General features: G+C 36.1%; 1 protein-coding gene across 7 annotated transcripts in view; it reads right to left on the reverse strand.

Annotated features, from left to right (window-relative positions):
* The window catches only part of CCDC129 (coiled-coil domain containing 129), a 276,989-nt gene that overhangs the window by 48,781 nt on the left and 205,358 nt on the right, over nt 1–22,850 (reverse strand). For all 7 annotated transcript variants that reach the window (XM_021079202.1, XM_021079201.1, XM_021079203.1 and 4 more), the window contains one exon: nt 20,735–20,792. In XM_021079202.1, coding sequence (XP_020934861.1) covers nt 20,735–20,792 — 58 coding nt within the window. The remainder of the gene's footprint in view (nt 1–20,734; nt 20,793–22,850) is intronic.

The raw sequence follows: 22,850 nt of genomic DNA on the forward strand, positions 1-22,850 counted from the left end.
ACTGATCTATATTTCTGTCTTTGTGCCAGTACCATATGGTTTTGATGACTGTAGCTTTATAGTATAGTCTAAAGTCAGGGAGCCTGATTCCTCCAGCTCCATTTTTCTTTCTCAGGATGGCTCTGGTTATTTTGGGTCTTTCGTGCTTCCAAAAAAACTTTAAAATATTTTGTTCTAGTTCTGTGAAATATGTCCTTGGTAATTTAATAGGGATTGCACTGAATCTGTAGATTGCCTTGGGCAGTACAGTCATTTTGATAATACTGATTCTTCCAATCCAAGAACATGGTATGTCTTTCCATCTGTTTGTGTCATCTTTAATTTCTTTCATCAGTGTCTTATAGTTTTCAGAGTACAGGTCTTTTGTCTCCTTAGGTAGGTTTATTCCTAAGTATTTTATTCTTTTTGATGTGATGGTAAATGGGGTTATTTCCCTAATTTTTCTTTCTGATCTTTTGTTGTTAGTATATGGAAATTCTATATACATCCAGACAGAAAATCAATAAGGAAACACAGGCCCTAAATGAAGAATTAGACCAGGTGGACTTAATAGATATTTACAAGACATTCCACTGAAAGCAGCAGAATAAACATTCTTCTCAAGTGCACATGGAACAGTCTCTAGGATTGATCACATCCTGGGCTACAAATCCAACCTCAGCAACTTTAAGAAAATTGAAATCATACCAAGCATCTTTTCTGACCACAATGTTATATGACTAGAAATAAACAACAAGAAAAAAATCTGCAAAAAAAAAATACAAACAGGTGGATACTAAACAACCTGTTACCAAACAACCAATGGATCACTTAAGAAATCAAAGAGGAAATTAAAAAACACCTAGAAGCAAATGCAACAAAGATATGACACTTCAAAACCTATGGGATGCAGCAAAAGCAGTTCTAAGAGGGAAGTTTATAGCAATACAAGCCTTTAGGAAACAAGAACAAGCTCAAATAAACAACCTAACTTTACATCTAAAGCCGCTAGAGAGAGAAGAACAGACAAGACCTAAAGTTAACAGAAGGAAAGAAATCATAACAATCGGAGCAGAAATCAATGAAAGAGAAATGAAGAAAATCATAGAAAAAAAATCAATGAAATGAAAAGCTGGTTCTTTGAAAAGATCAACAAAACTGATAAACCCTTAGCCAGACTTATCAAGAAAAAAAGAGAGAGGACTCAAATCAATAAAATTAGAAATGAAAAAGGAGAAGTTACAACAGACATCACAGAAATACAAAGGATCATAAGAGACTACTACATGCAACTATATGTCAATAACATGGAAAACCTAGATGAATTGGACAAATTCTTAGAAAAGCATAATCTTCCAAGACTAAACCAAGACGAAATAGAAAAGATGAACAGATCAATCACAAGTACTGAAATTGAAACTGTGATTTAAAAACTTCCAACAAACAAAAGTCCAGGACCAGATGGCTTTACAGGTGAATTCCATCAAACATTTAGAGAAGAGTTGACACTTATCCCTCTGAAACTCTTCCAAAAAATTTCAGAGGACGGAACACTCCCAAACTCATTCTATGAGGCCACCATCACCCTGATACCAAAACCAGACAAAGATACCACTAAAAAAGAAAATTACAGGCCAATTTCACTGATGAACATAGATGCAAAAATCCTCAACAAAATACTAGCAAACAATTCAACAATACATTAAAAAGATTGTACATCATGATCAAGTGGGATTGATCCCAGAGATGCAAGGACTCTTCAATATCCACAAATCAATCAGTGTGATACACCACATTAAGAAAATGAAGAATAAAAACCATATGATCCTCTCGATAGATGCAAAAAAAAGCCTTTGACAAAATCCAACACCTATTTCTGATAAAAGCCCTTCAGAAAGTGGGCATAGAGGGAACCTACCTCAACATGATAAAGGCCGTATATGACAAACTCAGAACTAACATCATTCTCAATGGTGAAAAACTGAAAGAATTTCCACTAAGATCAGGAACAAGACAAGGATGTCCACTCTCGCCACTACTATTCAACATAATTTTGGAAGTCCTAGCCATGGCAATCAGAGAAGAAAAAGAAATAAAAGGAATCCAAATTGTAAAGGAAGAAGTAAAACTATCACTATTTGCAGATGACATGATACTATACCTAGAAAATCCTAAAGATGCTGCCAAAAAACTGTTAGAGCTCATCAATGAATTTGGCAAAGTCACAGGATACAAAACAAATACACAGAAATCGATTACAAAATAAATGCACAGAAATCTAACATAAGATTGTTTTTTCACTAGTGAAATACAGGAATGTTTTGATAAGAATAAAGGCTCTGGAATCAGGGGTTCCTGTTACAGTGCAGTGGAACGAATCTGACTAGTATCCTTGAGGACGTGGATTCGATCCTGGCCTCAATCAGTGGGTCAGGGATCCAGCGTTGACATGAGCTGTGGTGTAGGTCACAGACCTGACTCAGATCTCGCACTGCTATGGCTGTGGTGTAGGCTGGCAGCCATTCGACTCCTACCCTGGGAACTTCCATGTGCCCTAGGGTACAGCCCTAAAAAGCAAAAGCAAAAAAAAAAAAAAAAAAACTTCTGAGTCCTACCTCAGTCACTTAGTAGCTAGGTTATTTTGATCCAATTATTTCTCCTTTCTGAGCCTCAGTTACCTCATCTGTAAAATGGGAGTAGAATCCATTTACTCCTAAGATTATTTTAAGGAATAGTTAATAATATAAAGTGCTTTGTGGGATGCTCGGCATACAGAATACTCAGTATAGGTTTATTCCCATTTCTCATGCTAACCCCTCTGTAGACGTGATGCCAACCCCTAGTCAAAACATGGCTGCAAAGATGTATGCAAAGAATATTTAAGAGATGTAACAATTTAGTAAGGCACATATGTTTTGGACCAGCTAATTGTAATGTAAGGCAGACTGTGTTCAGACCTATGATAAAGGCATGTCAAAATTTACGGGAGCACTGAAGAAGGAGCGTCTTGGGGAATAATGTCCTTGGAGGAGATGCTAAAAGAGGTAAGGACTGAACTGAGAACTTGAAGAACAAATGACTTTTGGCATGTGGAAAAGGAAACTGTAAGTACAATTCATGAAAACGGAACAAGGCAACCACAAAGATGTAAAGGTGAGGAATGCCGGGGGATGCAGAGCAACCCAGTACCTGCAGTTTGGGTTGGGGAAAGGAAATGAGACTGTCAGTGGCTGAGGCCAGACTAGGAAAGACCTTGAATGCAATCCTAAAGATATAAACATGTATAGACTATTAGGAGAAATGAAATTTAAAAAAAAAATCATGAACAAATGGTACATCATGTGTATGGAAGTAAAAGCTCCCAAACAAGTGTAGGGTTGTAGCGATAGAACTGAGCATCAAGCAACTGCCCCTTTCCTTCGACAGAGGATACCAGGCTTCATGCTATTGGAACATACTCTGTCAATTAAGAAAAGTACTGATTGCCGGCTGCAAAATATCCCCATGGTGCCAAAATGTCTGTGGAGTGGGTGGGGAGGGGGAGGGAAGGTGTGATAATTAAAAGAATTGTTACTTGTGATGTCACAGGAGCCAATGTGTTAACTCTGCATGCTGGGAAGCTAGAGTGCTCCCAGCTGCCACAGGGAGGGAGGATGTGGTTTGATCCCTGGCACCACTTGTTGGGACAAGATGAATCACAAATGTGTTAATAGTGAGGTTCCATGTCATAATGTGCCAGATGGAGGTGGTTACATCTCTGATTGATTGCCTCCTGGCCAAGACAGGGGTTTTCCAGAAGGCGAACGTCTCCAAATTGGCATTGGAGTTCTAGGGATCAGCAGGTCTTTATTTTGGTCAGCGTGGACCTGACATTCTTAACTTTATGAAGTGTGGCTACCCCAAGACACAGGCAGCCAGAAACAGTATGTGGATGAGGAAAGATGTGATGAGGGTGTGATATATGGGAGAAATAGTTTTGTGCTGGACTAAGCGTGGCTGTGAACGAATCTACGAATGCACTGGAAATAAGAGGGCGGAAGGGGGTGGGGAGATGCACTAGACACCCTGCCTGTGAGCAAATGAAATAACCAGAGAGAGAAAAAGAAAGGAAAAGAAGAGAAAGAGCAGGAAGGAAATGCTTCCCAGCTTCAGACACCAAACCCCACAGCAGCTGAGCCCGGATGCCAGGCTGAGGCCACCGGGCAGATCTACACAGCAGAGTAATGTGGGGTGACCTTCCTGCCTGTTCGTTCCCTTTCGTTCACCCCACTGTAATCACCCAGCCCTTTGTTGTTGTTGATTTTTTTCCCCCAATGCAAGCTTCCGACTATAAACAGCCAACTACAAGGGCAATAACTGTGGCGTCCTACTGGGAGCTAACGCAGCCTCACTGGGTCCTAATACAGGACAGTGAATAAAGCTTCATTACAGAACAATGGAGTTAGCTGCCAGAGCCTACAGATTTGAATAAACAACAAATAAGCAACATCTGCTCCAGCATATGTGTATGGTAAAAAAAAAAGTCACAAAATAAAAGAATTTGTAAATGCCAAAAGCAACACGAAACTGGCAGTGCTACTGTAGAGTGAATTTTTAATTGCACATGCAAAGAGGCAGGCTGTGGGTATTAGTCTCACATATGTCTTGTTGCTGCCAACCTGGGAGTATAGATGAATTTAATTAAATAAGGATTATCCCTTCTCCCCAGTACAATTACTTATTTATAACAATGATAAAATTGCCTAATAAAAAAATTGTAATATTTCAAAAACGAGCCTAGAAAACACCCTGCTTTCTGTGTAAGTTGTTCAGGGCTGTTTGAGTTTGACTGTGTCTTTTAAAATTAAGTCTTTGCCTACTGCCAAGGAAGAAAAAAACAAACAGCAACCCTTATCATAAAGCCTGCTGCAGTTAAACAGCCAGAGATGGCATTATGGAGAAATATAAAGAAGACACAGAGCAGCATGGGGATTGGCTTTCATGGGGTGTGCAGAAAATTAAGCAATTGGATTCAAATAGAGGCCAGGCAATGGAGCCAAGGGACAAAGGCACCAAGACCTGTGCTCCACCAGTGTCCTAGTCGTAATCTGCCTTGTGAACAGGCAATCACCAGCCATCAGTTCCCTTCATTCTGGCTTATCCTCTTCTCCAGGCACTAATTCCCCTAACACAAGTCACACTACCCAGACCAAACAAACAACAAAAGAGGTGGGTACTCTTGTCTCTCTTCTCATTACCAACAGAATCCATTTTCACCTTCAAGTTAGCAAACCACATCATTGGGGAGGTTAGAGGTAATAATCCAGGCACTAAACTGTAGATAGCAAAGTGGATTCTTGTGTAGAAGGTTATTAGAGAATTCAGCATCTTCTGAGTCTCGTGATCTAAATTTGTTTTCTCTTTGAGCAATGTTGTTGCTTCAATAGCCTTTCTGCAGCAGGATTTAAGATGAGCTCTTAAGAGCTTTCACCAGAGGCATGCTGTCAAGGTCGGTTTAGAAGGCAACCAGAAACAAAAGGCAGTCAGAGGCTCTGAGATGTATGGCCATGGGCAGCCACTAATCTCTCTACCTCAGTTTCAGCATCTGTGCAATGGGACTAATAATGATAGACTCCACCCCCAAAGGAGGATGCAATGAATTAATAGATGGAAAGCACTTGGAAATGTGCTTGACACAGAATCAGCACTCAAATGTTGCCAAGAGGTTGAAGTGATGCTTTACCAAGGCATTCAAATCTGTACTTGGCTCTTTCCTGGATGTTGGCAGCTTTCAATTCATCTTTTGCTTTTTCTGCTTGACATTTATAACAATGATATTTAATAATTAACTGGTTTCTCCTGAATCTTGTAAACTCCATGAGACTAGGTCCTGTTTGGCTTCCATTTGTATTCTCAGTACCTCGAACAGGTTCTTGTACATATGTAAGTGCTCACTGAATATTTGTTGAATGAATTAATTCAGTATGGAAGGAGGACTAGATTTGAATTCAAAACATCCTGGATTGAATTTTGGTCCTTCCCTTTGCCAACTTAGATTACCAGTGAGGTTGAAAATTACTCCATTTACATTATTTGTTTAGTAAAATTCCCTCTGACATCTTTGGTTTTTGTTAAATCTCATTTTGGGAAACATTTCAAATACTAGAGAGTAAAGAAAAATAATACAACAAATATCTATTCCTTTTAACCACCCACCCTACTAAAATGTAACATTTTGCTATACTTACTTCAGATTTTTTTAAAAAAAGGAAACATCACAGACACAATAGAATCACTGGGTTTATCCTGCCCTGATTGCATTTCCTCCCTCTTTTCCTTCCTTCCCAGTTAACCAGGATCCTGAATTTAATGTTTATGTACATTTTTGGGGCATATTTTTGTGCTTTTACCTTATATGCATTAATACAGAATATTTTACGTATTGCACATACTCAACTGTGACTTGTTTATCCCCACCTTATATTTGTGATATTTCCCTAACTTCTTTTGATTAACATTGCTGTGTATTATTCTACTATATGACTATATTACAACATCTTGGTCTTTCTTATTGATTTGATTGCCTTTAGATTGTTTTCAGCTTTTCATTATTTCAGTGTTGCAAAAAAATTCTTATAGCTCCATTTTTCTGCACATACGTGAGGATCTCTCTATAAATATACTAAAAATAGAATGGCAGAGTCAAAGAGTATGTGCATCTTAAACTTTACCAGATATTACTACACTGCTTTGAAAAATGTACGAATTTCGCCAGTAGTGTAAGAGTTCTCCCCTCTATGTACAGGCTCACCAACATTTGGCAGTACTGAAATTTGAAAATTTTGCCAATATTTGGGATCTAAAATGGTATCTTAGTTTTTTCTATTCCTGATTATAATGGGATAAAACCTATTTTTATTCTTTATTGGCTGATATTTCTGTGAATTGTATATTTTTTGTCCATTTTTGTTTAATTTGCCTTTTTCTTATTGACTTAGAAATTATCTATTCATTCTGAAAATGAATACTTTGTGGTATAAAAATTACAAATATCTTCCTGATGACTGGTCTTTGAACTTTATACTATCTTTACTGAACCAATATTAATAATTATAGTGAAGTCTTACCCATATTTCTCTTTATGGTATGTGCTTTTGGGATATCTTGTTTAAGAATCTGTTTTCCACTCTGAGGTCATAAATGTACCCTCTCTATTTCCTTCTCTAAGAACCAATACTTTGCCTTTCATATTCAGATCTTTGCTCTACTTGGAATTTATTTTTGTGTATGAGTCAAGCCAAGGGTTTAATTTTCTATCTTTCCCATATCGATTCTTTTCTTTCTTTCTTTTCTTTTCTTTTTAGGGTCATACCTGTGGCATATGGAAGTTCCCAGGCTAGGGGTCAAATCAGAGCTGCAGCAGCTGGTTTACACCACAACCAAGGCAACGCTAGATCAGAGCCACATCTGCGACCCCCACCACAGCTCATGGCAACTCTGGATCCTTTAACTCACTGAATGAGGCCAGGGATCGAACCTCATGAATACTGGTCGGCTTCATCACCCCTGAGCCACAACAGGAACTCTCTCACATCTTTTTTTGTCATCCTTTCTCCATTGATTCTGAGCTGCTCTCTCTGACGTTATTTCCATCTATGTGGGGTCTGTTCTGATGTCTCTATTTTACTGGCTCATCATTTTATTTTAGCAATGGCACAGAGACTTAATTACAATTACCATGTACTAAGCCTCTTGATTTCTAGGAGGCCAGTTCCTCTTCATGATCCTCATAATTGTCTTGGCTTTTCTTGGCCCTTTATTAGTATATATGAATTTTAGGACAATTTTGCAGGGCCCACGAAGAAAAGTATCAGAACTTTTATTGAAACTGTGTTGCATTTCTAGATTAATTGAAGATTTAATTTCCGATATTGAGTTTTCCCAGTCATGAACATGATATAGTTCTGCTTTTATTTGTATTTCCCTTATGAGATGTGGTAATATTTCTCAAAATTTTCAGTAAATATCCTGAGTCTTCATTTAGATAAACTCTAGGGTCCTTTTGTAGGTTTATTTACTTATTTATTTTGAATTGTGACAGAAATCTTTTTTTTCTTTCTTTAATGTTTTCCTTTGGTTATTGCCCATGCATGGAAATAATACTGATTTTTGCATTTTGCTCTAGCATTTAACTAGCTTGTTAATCCTTATCATTCTACTAATATGCAGGTCAATTCTCTTGGGATTTCTATGTAGGTAGTCATTTTGCCTACAAATGGGAAGAGGTTTTAAGTTTATATACTTCTTACTCTAGGGTGTTGCCATTCTGCTTTGCCCTTTGGTTTAATGTTGAATAGAAGCAATGTTAGCAGGTTTTGTTCCCGGTTTAATGGAATTTCTTCTAAAGTTTCTTCATTAGGACTGATAATTGCTATCAAGATTTGATAGCTGCCCTTGATTAAGAAACTTCCCTTCCATTGCCAAAAGTTCTCATTTCTTTGTTTGGATACTTAATTCATTAATTACTTTAACATTGTGTTATTTACTTTTCTGCATATTTTGAGATTATTAAATGTTTTTTTTGAGCTAGCAATGGAATATGCTTTAAGTGACTTTACTGATTGGGGGTCCATCTTCAAATTCATGGAAAAACACTATTGTCCTTTTTAAGATGTCTGATGTGTAATAAGTTTTATGTACTAAAAATCATAACACCTTTCTTCTTTATGATGAAAATATACTTCCAGTTTGTCATTTACCTTTTCTTTTTTTTTTTTTTTTCCTCACCCACAGCATGTGGAAATTCTGGGCCAGGGAATGATCCCATGCCATAGCATCTATACTCACACACATTAATATAGATAATATAATACCAATATAAAATTTACTGATATAAGTGTATTTTTTTCTAAAATATCATCCATGTTAATTATCTCTAGTTTTAATCACACTGGTTATACTAGTGTCTTTTATAATGTAAAAATGGGGGCGTTCCCTTGTGGTGCAGCAGGTTAAGGCTTCTGCATTCTCACTGCTGTGGCTCAGGTTGCTGCTGTGGTGCAGGTTCAGTCTCTGGCTTGGGAACTTCAACATGCTGGGGGTGCGCTCAAAAATGGGTTTGTATATTATACAATTTATGTTTTCTATCAGTGATCATGTGTCTCTCCTCTAATAATTTTTTTTTTTTTTTCCCTTTTTAGGGCCATAGCTGTGACCTATGGAAGTTGCCAGGCTAGAGGTTGAATTGGAGCTGCAGCTGCCAGCCTATGCCACAACCACAGCCATGCCAGATCCAAGCCACATCTGTGACCTATGCCACAGCTTGCAGCAATGCCGGATCCTTAAGCCACTGAGTGAGGACAAAGATCAAACTTTCATCCTCATGGATACTAGTTGGGTTCTTAACCTGCTGAACCACAACAGGAACTCCGCTTTCCTCTATTTTGATTATTTAATTTTGTTTGTATGTCTTTTTCTCTTTTATTTTTTGACAATGTTGTCTTTTTTTTTCCCCCAAAAAAAGCCCAAAAGTAGTGTTTGGATTTTACTTACATCTCTTGTTTTTGCTCCTTACATTATTAATTCCACTTTGCTATTAATCTATATCCTCTAATTATGTTTACTTTGTTTTTATGATGATTTCTTGAGATGAATGCTTAGTTTATTTTAGTTTTTACTTGTTTAATTGTGAAAGCAATTAATGCTATGAATTTGTCTCAGATTAGCGTTTCTATTCCAATTTTATATGAAATGCTCTCCATTGTTATTCCAATGATCTGAATTAATATATAGCATTTTTTTGTGTGTGTTTTTCTTTAGGATGGAGGACTTGGTTCCCAAGTCATGACTTTAGTTTTTTTTTTTTTTTTTTTTTGGAGGAGGAAAGCGTTGCTTATACTTTCATTACTGAAGTCAAACATTACTGCATTTGTAGCTATGGAAAATGGCCTACCTCATGTGTGAGTATGTGTGTATATGGGTATGTATATAAGATATAAATGAAATAATCTTTGCAAATTGTTAGCTATTTTAATAAGTATTCCAAGAACACTGGCAAAGAATACCTACTTTGATATTTTTATATTAAGAGAATATTATCAATTATCATATTAATATCTTTTCTATCACACTTTATCATTTAATGCTTAATCTGTAAAAAAAATGAGGTGAATACTAAAATCTCCCAATTTGAGTGGAGATGTTGGTCAAAGGGTACAAAGTTACAATTATGTAGGATGAGTAGGTCTAGAGATCCAAGGTATAGCGTGATGACCATCAATAATCAACAGTACTGTATTGAATATTAGAAATTTGCTAAGAGACTTTAGGTTCATTCATCGCATACAAGAAAAAGTTAACTATGTGAAGAGATGATATGCTCATTAGCTTGACTATAGTAATATTTCACTGTGTATGTATGTACATCAAATTATGTTGTACACATTAATGTATATAATTTTTGTTAAAATCATTTTCATTGTGTCAATTTCCTATAGTATTGCAGAGTTCCTTCTGCTAAGTAGTGTTATGAAAATAACATATGCACATGGTAATGTAATAAAAGTAAAAGATGCCAATTAATTTAAAACATGTAGTTTCCCTTCTGTTCAGGTACTGCCATTAACAGTCCCTTATAGATTCTTCCAGAAGCATTTTGCACATACTCTCTTCCCTCAATAGAACAGATAAACTCTTTTAATACAAAGAGGTATTAATATAGACTATTTTGTACACATCTTTTTTCCCTTCCTTCAAAAACTGCATATCGGGAGTTCCCGTCGTGGCTCAGTGGTTAACGAATCCAACTAGGAACCATGAGGTTGTGGGTTCAATCCCTGGCCTTGCTCAGTGGGTTAAGGATCCGGCATTGCCCTGAGCTGTGGTGTAGGTTGCAGACGCGGCTCAGATCCTGCACTGCTGTGGCTGTGGCGTAGCTCTGATTTTGTGTTGCTGTGGCTGTGGCGTAGCTCTGATTGGACCCCTAGCCTGGGAACCTCCATATGCCATGGGTGCAGCCCTAGAAAATGCAAAAAGACAAAAAATAAATAAGTAAAAATAAAAACTGTGTATCTCAGAGACCTTTCTTAACTGCCTCATTAAAAAACATACTGTTTGAATAAATTTTAATGTAAGGATGTACAATAATTATTTAAACTAACATATTTTTGGCATTTAGGCTGCCTCTAGTTGTTTGTTATTATAAACATTTTTGCAGTAAAATTCAATCCTTGAGTATACATCTGAGTCTAGTGGTAGGTCAAGTTTCAGAACTAAAATAGCTGCACAAAAGTTGCATACATTTAAAATTGTACAACATCAACAGCTTATATTCCAAATAATTGTGACAATAAAACTTCCAATCCACATTGGGTGCTTGTTTTAAAATTTTATTATCCCTGGGCATCAATAACCTTTAATTATTTGCTAAAGTGATAGGTGGAACATGTTATCATTAGTGCTTAAATTTGTATTTCTTTAGTTAGAGGGAACACTGATCATGTTTTCCCATTTTGATGGAGCTTTATATTTTTTTCCCCTGAATTTCCTATGTATTTCCTTTTCTCATTAATCTAATAAGATTTTGTGTTTGTTATACTTGATTTGAGGGTTTTTTGTTTTTTTTTATAAACTGATAAAATCAGCCTTTGTATATTAGACGTTATTTATTTGGTATGTAATGATTCAACTGTTAAATCTTAAATGAGGTTTATAATTTTGATTACCTTTTAAAAAAGTCTTTTTTTTTTTACTTCAAGTATACTTTATCAGAGTTCAGTATCAAAACCCTGATTAGTTTTTGTTTTCCTCTTTTATCCTATTTCCAACTTTTCTCAGTAGTTTGTTGTAATAAAATAGAATTCAAGCAAACCATTACTGTAAATTTTACTTTTATTCCAAGTTACTTTGCAATATTTTATTTGTTTCAAAAATTTTAATGGTAATTAACTTTGTATGTTTAGTTGGTTTTCACTTGAGTTTACTTTTCCCATATCCTATTTGAATTCTACATTATATTATTTTTTTTTTCTTTGTCTTTTTGCCATTTTCTTGGGCTGCTCCCATGGCATATAGAGGTTCCCAGGCTAGGGGTCCAATCGGAGCTGTAGCCACCAGCCTACGCCACAGCCACAGCCATGCCAGATCCCAGCTGTGTCTGTGACCTATACCACAGCTCACGGCAACGCCGGATCTTTAACCCAATGAGCAAGGCCAGGGATCGAACCCACAACCTCATGGTTCCTAATCGGATTCGTTAACCACTGAGCCATGACGGGAACTCCTAGAGTACATTATTTTCAGTAACATCTTAATTAGTTAGGACATTGTCCTGGAAGGGTAGTGAAGGAAATACTTCATGAGTCCTCCTTTGAAAATGACTTTATGTTGCCTTTGCATATATAAAAAATAGGTATAAAATCAATGGTTCACATTTTTCCACTTCTAAATTATGTGTATATTAGTTTATTCCCATCTGCCATTTAGTGTAGCTAAGGAAATGCTGGAATTTTTTCACTTTGTAAGTAATCTGCATTTTTCTGTCTGGAAATTTGTGGATTACCCCTTACTTCATCTTATCTTTGAACTTTTACCATGCTATTTAGGTGTTCTCATTTCATCCAGGTACCTGGACTTAATAAAAACTATTTTTGTTGCAGTATTTATTAATTTATTTAAATCAAAGTACTAAAACACATTTTTAAAAAATCAGCTGGCACCAAAGACCATATAATGAAATTCCACAAAAGTAAGTGCTCTTAACCCTTTCTATGTATGATTCTTCTGGTTATTTGGTTTATTTCTAAATAATATGCTTTCATCTCTATTATTTTTTACTTATTAACAACACACTCGAGTGCTGAACATTTTCCATCCCCTTACATAAATTAACTAATTCATTTGATTTTCACAACTCTATAAAATTATTTTGCTATTATTTTACTTTTGAGGAAAGTAAGGTATGGAGAAGTTGACTGACTTGCTCTAGGTTGGCTTTTTAAAGCAGTGAAATTAGACAGACTATGAATCTAGGTCAGTCAAATTCCACTATAAAAGATAAATTTTAGCAGATTTACACTGCTACACCATTCCCTTTGACCTTTATCTACCTATCTAAATTTTCCTCTCAGTCTATCAGTTTTTTTTTTTCCTTTTCTTTTTACAGCTGCACTTGTGGCATACGTAAGTTCCTAGGCTAGGGGTTGAATCAGAGCAGCAATTAGCTGTCTACACCATAGCCACAGCAATATGGGATCTGAGCTGCACCTGCAACCTATAATGCAACTTATGGCAACGCCAGATCCTTAACCCAATGAACAAGGGGGCTCAAACTTGCATCCTCATGGATACCAGTCAGGTTTTTAACCCGCTGAGCTACAATGGGAATTCCTTTAGTCTATCAGTTTTGATCAGCATCTTGCCAGTCTCATATCGAAGGTAAAGACATTAGAACCCTGTGCTATTTTTTTTTAAATTTTATTAGAGTATGGTTGTTTTACAATGTTGTGTTAGTTTCAAGTGTATAGCAAAGTGAACCAGTTATACATATACCTATATCCATTTTTTTTTTCAGATTCTTTTCCCATAAAGGTTATTATAGAACACTGAGTAGATTTCCCTGTGCTAGGTCCATGTTGATTACTTTGCATGTAGTTGTATGTATATGTTAATTTAGTCCTCCCCCCATGTTTCTCCTTTGGTAACTGTAAGTTTGATTTTGATTTTTCTTTTTACAGCTGCCCCTGCATCATTTTGAAGTTTCCGGGTTAGGGGTTGATTTGGAGCTGCAGCTGCTAGCCTATGCCACAGCCACAGCAATGTGGGATCTGAGCTGCATCTGCAACCTACACCACAGCTCATGGCAATGCTGGATCCTTAACCCACTTAGCAAGGCCAGGGATTGAATCCATATCCTCATGGATCCTAGTCAGGTTCATATGCTGCTGGGCCACAATGGCAACTCCTGACTGAGTTTGAAATTTTTGACTCTGTTTCTGTTTTGTAAACAAATTCAATTGTCTCATTTTAAAATTAGATCCCACATATAAGTGATATCATATGATTCTGTCTTTGACTGACTTTAGTGTGATAATCTCTAAGTCCATCTAAGTTGCTGCAAATGGCATTACTTCATTCTTTTTTATGGCTGAGTAATATTCCATTATACATATATATATATATATATATATATATATACACACCATATCTTCTTTATTCATTCCTCTGCTGATGGATGTTTAGGTTGCTTCCATGTCCTGGCTATTGTAAATAATGCTGCTATGACCATTGGGGTGCACATATTTTTCTGAATTATGTTTTTCTCTGGATATATGCCCAGGAGTGGGATTGCTGGATCATACGGTAGTTCTATTTTTAGTTTTTTTATGAATCTCTATACTGTTCTCCACAGTGGTTGTACCAATTTACATTCAGTATAGGAGGGCCCCCTTTTCTCCACACCCTCTCCAACATTCTTTGTAGGCTTTTTGACAATGTCCATTTTGACTGGTATGAGATGATACGTCATTGCGGTTTTGACTTGCATTTCTCTAATAATTAGTGATATTAAAGGTATTTTTATGTGCTTTTTGGCCATCTGACTGTCTTCTTTGGAAAAATGTCTACTTAGATCTTCTGCCCATTTTGGCGGGTTGTTTTTTTTTTTCTAATACAGAGCTGCATGAGATGTTTGTATATTTTAGAGATTAATCCCTTCTCGGTCACTTCATCTGCAAATATTTCTCCCATTCTGTAGGTTGTCTTTTTGGTTTTGTTTATGGTTTCCCTTGCTGTGCAAAAGCTTTTAAGTGTGAGTTAGGTCCCATTTTTCTATTTGCTTCTCCAGATCTAGTCTCCTTTCTTCTCCACCCTACTCTGGGCGTCCCATATGGACTGTATCAATGCAGTTCCTTGATTTCTGGCATCATCTTGGGTTTGGCCACTGGAGATTGGAGGATAGCAAGACAGGGAGTTTGGAGTATTTATTTTCCCATCTGTCTCCCTGCTGGGTCATCCTCAGCTTGCTGCTTCCCTCTACAAAAAGCCACAGTTTCTGGACAGCTCTTTAATCCAGCTTCCTGTCACTACTCCTTCCCTTACCCCTGCAGTCCTAGGAAGAGTACTTTCTTCCTAGTATTTCTAAATCTATGATTTGGCACCATGCAATGTTGGTTTTGCTAAACTTGCTCATACTTTTATGGAAATCACTGGTGAGTCACTGAGGTTGAGTGCCATCTGTTTTGTTTTGTTTTGTTTTTTTGACGAAAGTCCCTAATCCTTCCTCCACTTTTTTTTTAGACTTTCCAGCTACCACTTCACAACAGCTATAATTCTACCTTCAAAATGTTTGATTTGATATTTCTAATCTCTTATGTGGCCAGAATTAAGTCTCCATGCTTGCCTATTTGTAGATTCTCAAAAGTGAAACCAATCAACAGCATTTACATTGTTATGGCCTTGTAAATACGATTCACTGCAGAGTCCTTAGTTTGGTCAGGTGGTTTTTCCTTTTCTTTATCCCACTGTCATTAAGTGGCATTAGATACCATTTATTTTAAGATTCCTATTACTTACGTATCACTAAAAAAGGAAAAAAACCCTGTGCCAATTAACTTATGATTTGCCATCTATTGTGAGATACGGCGAGATTTAAATTGTTCATCTTCTAATTGGTGAAATACAGCGGCCAACTCTTGTCTTGCATCTTGACCTACTCGTGAACAATTCTCAGCCCGGAGTCAGGACCCATTCCACGGCCTGAACTGTTATTCTCATGTATGAGCCAGGTGTCTTCCAACTGCAGAGGAGTCATTTCAAAGTTGTATCGCACAGCATTTAAGAGTACAGACTTTGGTGCTAGATGACCTGAAGCTGAAACCTTAGAACCACTTTTTACTCTCTGTGAGGCCATGGAAAATTACTTAATCTCTCTGTGCTTCAGTTTCTTCATCTAATAATTAGAAATAATAAGTGTCTAACTCAATGGTTTATTGTGAGGATTAAACGATGTAATGCATGTGAAGGACTCAGAACAGTTCCTGTCACACTCTGACTCTACTTGGTAAATGTAATGAAATTGCCCTGTGAGTGGTCTTCTTTAAAGACCTCTTACTGCTTGCTAGCACCCCTACGTCCTCCTCCAAATGGTGCTCCTGTTCACCAACGAAATATCTTCATCAATCTTTTCTCTCTCTGCAACTTGTTTCCTCTTTATTAAAAAAAAAAAAAATTTTTTTTTTTTATATTTTTTGCTTTTTAGGGCCACACCCGAGGCATATGGAAGTTCTCAGGCTAGGGGCTGAATTGGAGCTATAGCTGCTGGCCTACGCCACAGCAACACAAGATCCGAGTCAAGTCTGTGACCTACACCACAGCTCACGGCAAAGCCGGATCTTTAACCCACTGAGCGAGGCCAGGGATCAAACCGCCACCTCATGGATCCAAGTCAGGTTGGTTAACCACTGAGCCACGAAGGGAACCCCTTGTCCCCTCTTTCAATATACAATGGACTGAAAAGTTCAAGAGTTGTGGATCTGGGTCCTACAATTTCCTTAGAAAAGCTGCATACACAGATTTGTCACATGCTGACTTTGTATCTGATATCTATTATCTTTTTTAGAATGTCCTTCAAAACTAAGACAGGAAGCGTCCAACTCTAACCACCTGCTGCATCTATGTAGCAGACTCCTTAGAACTGTCTTCCTTGACATTTTGTTTATTATATCCATTTGATTTTTCCACTTGATTCCTAAATCACATGTCTCCTACTTTGATTTTCCTCCAGCATTCAATCTGGCCCTTACTGTCTTCATTGTACTTTTGAATTATACTTAAATTTTTCTATTAGGATTTTGCTATAACTCTGGAATTTTTTAATGGTTCCTTTGTACCCTCAAATTTTCATTGTATACTTAAATTTAATACTGTACCATTTCATGTAAAATGTAAAAACCTTGAGCTGTAACAGTCCATTTACCAACCTCCCCATCCTCCATGCTAAAATTGTCATATGTTTTACATTAATGGATGCTATAAACATCACAGGCCACTGTCTATCTTTAGTCTGAAGAGCTTCCTTTAGCATTGGTCGCAGCACAGATATGCTAATAATGTTATTTTTGTTTTCCTTTATTTGAAAATACCTTTATTTTCACTCTTGAAAAACATTTTTGGTGCACACAGAATCTGGTTCTCAGTTACTGCTTATTGTTTTCCATTGTTTCTAATGATAAGTCTTGAGTCATTCACATCTTTATTCCCTTACATGCACTATGTATTTTTTCTGTACCTGCTTTGAATATTTTCTATTTATGAGTTTGGCACTAGTTAAGTATAGTTTTCTGTGTATTTATCATAGTTGGGAATTACTTAGCTTCTTGAATCTATAAATGTAAATATCTGAGTGAATTTCAGAAATTTTCCACCCTTACTTCTTCAAAAAAATTTTTTCTGCCCAATTCTCTCCATCCTTTCTTTCTTTGACTGCAAATGCATGTATATTTGGCTTTTTGATGTTGTTCCACAGGTTCCTGAAAGTCAGATAATTTTTTTTCATATACTTTAATATCTTTTTCCCCCTGTTCTTCAGCTTATTGGATAATTTCTATTGGTTTAAAAGTTCCCAAGTCTTTATTTTCTCATTCTCTATCTGCTATTAAGTCTATCCAATAAGTTTTGTATTTCAGAAATTATAGTTTTCGTTTATCCAATTTCCATGTAATTTTTTATTATAATTTATTTTGATTTTGAGATTTTCATTCATTATGAGCATATTTTTTCCTTTTATCCTTCAGCATGATATTGTAAGCTCTTTGAAATACTTTTCTGCTGATTCCAACATCTTGGTTTTTTTCATGGTTTGTCTCCACTAACTGCCTCTTTTTTGAGTATAGGTTGTATTTTATTTTTTCATATGGCCAGTAATGTTTTTATTGTATCTGGACATTGTAAATGGTATGTTATTTTAACAGGTAAGCTGGCTGGAATCAAACTCCAATTGGAAATGTCACCTCACTCTTTTAGCCTTAGCTGAAATGTTTAAAGTCTTCTTCATGCCTGTTTAGATCAGTAACTGGCTGGCTATTTGGGTAGATTTCATAGTCAGACTCTGATGATTTTCCTTTCTGGCTCTCTCCTTTCTGAGATTTCTCCCCTCACTTTTCAGCTGCTGTTATTGCCCCAAACTCTGTCTTCTGATTTTTCTAGCTAGTGAGACTTCTAATTTCTATAACATTTTTAGAGTGGTTTCATTTAGCTCTTACTTCAGTCTGCTTCAAACTTTTAAAAAACAAGAAATTCACCCGGTGACACCCTTTCTTTCCAAGTGTTGAAGCCTTCTTCACTGTCTGCCTGCTTTTGGGCATTCTCCAATGCCTTTAGGTAGGAATTTTAAAACAATTTTGTTGAGAATTTACCTATGGGAGGGTTGGCCTATTGAGGGCTACTTAACCATGATTAGAAGCAGAATCAGACATTGCACATTTTACCTGAGAGGAATGTCTGCTCACTGGAGATTGTTCTCTCAGTGGATGCAATGTCTCCTTACATCTCACTGAGAGTATTCGTTTCTGAGAACGCCTAATGATTCTTTATAGTCATTCTTTTATTGGTGGTCATTTCTTCTGAACAGCCTCTAATTGTGAACTGCTAGATATGGTGGCAATTTTGCTGTGTTTGCTCATATTATCATGTGACAAGAAAGGTATGCCTTGACTAATTTGAAAATTAAATTTTTTGTTAATTATGTTCTTAAATGTTAGTATACTACTTCAGTGCACTTATCTCTTTAGATCCTAGCTAAGCTCTTCCCATAAAACTGTCTACAACTTTACCCACAATATATCTCACACAAATTCTTCAAGACTTCTAGAATACGAATGGGGGACCTAAACAACCAGCTTTTTTTTTTTTCTTTTTTTTTTTTTAATGGTTGTGCCCAGGGCATGCAGATGTTCCCAGCCCAGGGGTCAGACCTGTGCCACAGCTGTAACTGGAGCCACAGCTGTGATAATGCCAGATCCTTAACCTGCTGAGCCATGAGGGAACTCTAGTCCTCAACTTTTTAATTGCACTGTTAAATGTTTCCTCCTTATATTTATATTCTTTTGTCATTGCAGTGACGACCTTCTCATGGTTCCAAGGGTTGACTCAGCTCAGCAATGTGGCTGTTGCTTGGATCTTCTCATGCAGTTACAGTCAGATGGCATCTGGGCTGGAGTCATTTGAAAGTGTGACCGGGCTGGATAACTACAATGGTTTATTCACATGGGAGCTCATTCAAGACTGTCCCACCAGGGTGACCACATGGAGCATACCCATGTGTTGCACTTTTCACAGCATGAGGGCTGGGTTCCCAGAAGAAATGTTTCAAGAGCATATGCCTTTATCTTTTGAATAAAGTCCTATTTTGAACATTGTGTCAATGTTCATCCATTCATACATGTGTGTGTATATATTTAATATGTACATACACAATTCATATATATAGAAACCCATTCGTATATATCACTCGAAGTAATAATTTCCCTTTTCCTATTAATTAAATCAGTTTTACTTATTTTTTCTCAGTCCTATTTTTTCTTGGATTAACAACACTGTTTTTGAAAGTAATAAAATTGCATTTGCTTTACTACAGTTCAGATTTTCTCCATTAGGCTAATCTTCACCCACCTTAATTTCCTCTCAGAATTTGAGATTAAATGTACATTGGTGCTTTTGCCTAACTTCCCAAATCAGTTTTTGAAATGACTGAGGAGACTTACATGATACCAGCAAACCTCCTAATTGAATGTCAAAGAAGGTAGTTTCTGTTGGCAAGGGGACCTCCAGCCTCATTGAGAAGCATTCAATTAGATGGAAAACAGATGCTTATTTTTGTCTTATAAACCTCAATGCAGGTTAGACGTAATTACTTTGAAGAGCAGGATAACAATTTATGTAATCAGCAGGACCCTATAATTACTAATGCATAATTTCCAAACAGCATTTAGCAAAATGAAGGCCATACATACACTTTATAACGAAAAAGATGTGTTTGACACCACACTAAATTAAATTTACAATCTGCATATTTTTTTTTCCAGGAAACACACTAGCTTCATCTGCTGTATCTACTAACCCCTATCTACTTTTAGCTCTGTTATAGGATCACGGAAATGCTGAATCACAACGATGGCTGAATGGGAGCATAAGAACCAGGAGTAGAGAAAGACTTCTTTCTCTCTTGTTTAGGATACTGAAACATCGATCTAAGAGATGATTTGGAAAGTTACATCTAGGCAACTTGTTTCCACTAAGAGTTTAATATGATGGCCATACAATCACTTAATTTAGACTATAAGTGCCATCAGAGAATTTAAAAACTATCGGCACTTATCTCTTTATTACAAATGGAAAAACTGAGGCACAGTAAAATGATATGACTTGTGTAATAGCAAGTGATTGGCAGTAGAGGTAAGAAAGCATTTGTTCACTCAGTCCCAGTTCTGTGTGAAATCCATTCTATTAGCCCATTCAGGTTATACAGAGTTATTATTAGACAAGCCGCTAAACTACATTAGCTCTGGAATATTGAACATTTCTGCAGTAAGTATTTTGAAATTTCCATCTACATTTGCACTGCCGGCAGGTGTTTAATAGTAGCAGGTAGAGGCAGTAGTAATAGCTATAGCGTTCCTAAAGATAATTTAAGTTCTACATGCTAAGAAAGTTGGGTACTAGTTATTTTCATTTTCTTTCTCAAAGACCATTGATGAAATTGTACCCCTTGGTGAATTCTTACCTACAGTTCCTGAAGTCATGTCAAGAGGATTACTGGCCTCTTCTTCAAAGCTCTGGACCTAAGACACCAAAATGCATCAACCTCATTAGAAATGTTGTTATAATAAATTCACTTTATTTAATCAACACACAACGAATACCTACTGGCTACTGCAAAGAGGATTAAACATGATTTCTTTTTTTTTTTTATAATTTTTTTTTTATTTTCCCATGTACAGCAAGGGGGTCAGGTTATCCTTACATGTATACATTACAATTACATTTTTTCCCCCTAAACATGACTTCTGAACTCAAAGAGCTAACAGTCTGCTGCAGGCAGGTGGAATATACAAGGCACTCCGAACAAAGATTCAAAGACCTAAGGGAGTTAAGAGGAAAGAACTGGAAAGATCACTGCTTGGGGAGGAGGAACAGAGGCCCTGCCTGGAAGATGTGGCATCTGAACTAATCTTAAGGGATACTATTACTATTAATCTAGAATTTTTTTTTGCTTTCAAAGAGCTATAGCTATATTTGGAAAAAGCAAGTTGTTTCCCATATTTAATTTTAACTGTCTGAAGGATTTATTTACAACTTGGTAAATTTGTGGAGAGCAATTCAGAACATTCATAACTCAGTTGCTATATAAAGCTTAGAAAGCTCAAAGAAAACTTGATTTCCAAACTGAGAGAGCAGAATTTATGTTAAAAATTCTTTAAAGAGATTAATGAATACTACTCTCTTAATGAGAATAAAATTATTGTTAAAACAAAATAATAAATATTTCTTTAAAAACAATAGCTTACTATGCAAACTTGATAAATATAAAAATTTAAAGATAAGAAAACACTTAAAGTTAATATTTTGGGGTGTGTTTTTGCAGGTTTTCTTTTAATACATTCATTCGGGATAAAGTAATTAGTCAATTTTTTTCACTCAAAATTCAGAGGGATCTTTTTTCCCCACATCATAAAATATCTTTGAAAACACCATCTTTAATGAGTATACAATTGGTCATATTTTGAAGGTACATTAATTTACTTAATGATTCTTCTAATGCTGTTTTTTAAATTTTGCAAATCGAAATAATGCAGAGATTAGTAACTTTGTACATAAGTCTATTTCTACATGTCATATTATTTATTTGAGATTGATATCTGAATATTGAAGCCTGAATCAAAGGATAGAAACACTTTAAACATTATGGTACATATGGCCAAAAATGACCTTTAACCTGGGAATAAACAGAGGGCCATGACAATATACCTCAACAGTGTCAGAAGAAATATTTATTCTTTTTAATCCTTCATATCTCTTTTTCCAAAGAAGTTACTTTATACTTGCAATTAATTAGATACACTTAACATTATTTTTATTGGTTTTGTAACTCAAACCAGTGTGTACCATATAAACTTTTCAGTATAATAAGAATTTTTTTTTGCATGACAATTATCCTAGAGAAAAATCCACTTAGTGCAATGTAAAGTACCTATTTGTCTATTAAAAAAAGAATAAAACCAAGAAAAATCCCAGTAATTTAAAATGGAGATCAGGTATATTCTTGGGTTATTCCACCTAGGCTAAACTTATTAATACATTAAAAAATTAAGGGAATAGTTATAACTTTTGAAACATTTCCCACCTAATCAAGATGCTGACTGGCATTATTTAATAACATGGGTAGCGTTCTTACATATGAGTTCCAGAGAGCAGAGTCTCTGTACGTAAGCAAGAAGGAAGGTTAAAGATGAGAAGCAACCTAAGAGAGTCCATAATTTCAAAAGGTTCACAAGTATTAAATTCTCTTAATACAGTTGGTAATTAAAAAGGAAAAGAACAGATTCAGTTTAACTAAGTAAAATTAAACACAGAAATATGTTGATTCTTGCATTAAAAAATCTATGTACAACTTTGTCAGAATCATAATTTTGAGGAGTGAGCCAAATATTGCCATATTCAGCCTTTAATAGGATTTTAAGGAAAGCATCAAAGATTGATCTGGAAGCATAATTTGGCCAATCAGAGTTGAAATTCTGATAGGTATATATTTAAGTATATTGGCTCATGTTTTAAATGCCATGAAAATCTGCCAATTTCACACGTTTTTCATTTCTTATAATTAGATTTTTAATTTGCCA

This window comes from Sus scrofa, chromosome 18, assembly GCF_000003025.6.
Source record: "Sus scrofa isolate TJ Tabasco breed Duroc chromosome 18, Sscrofa11.1, whole genome shotgun sequence".
NCBI classification, from domain to species: domain Eukaryota; kingdom Metazoa; phylum Chordata; class Mammalia; order Artiodactyla; family Suidae; genus Sus; species Sus scrofa.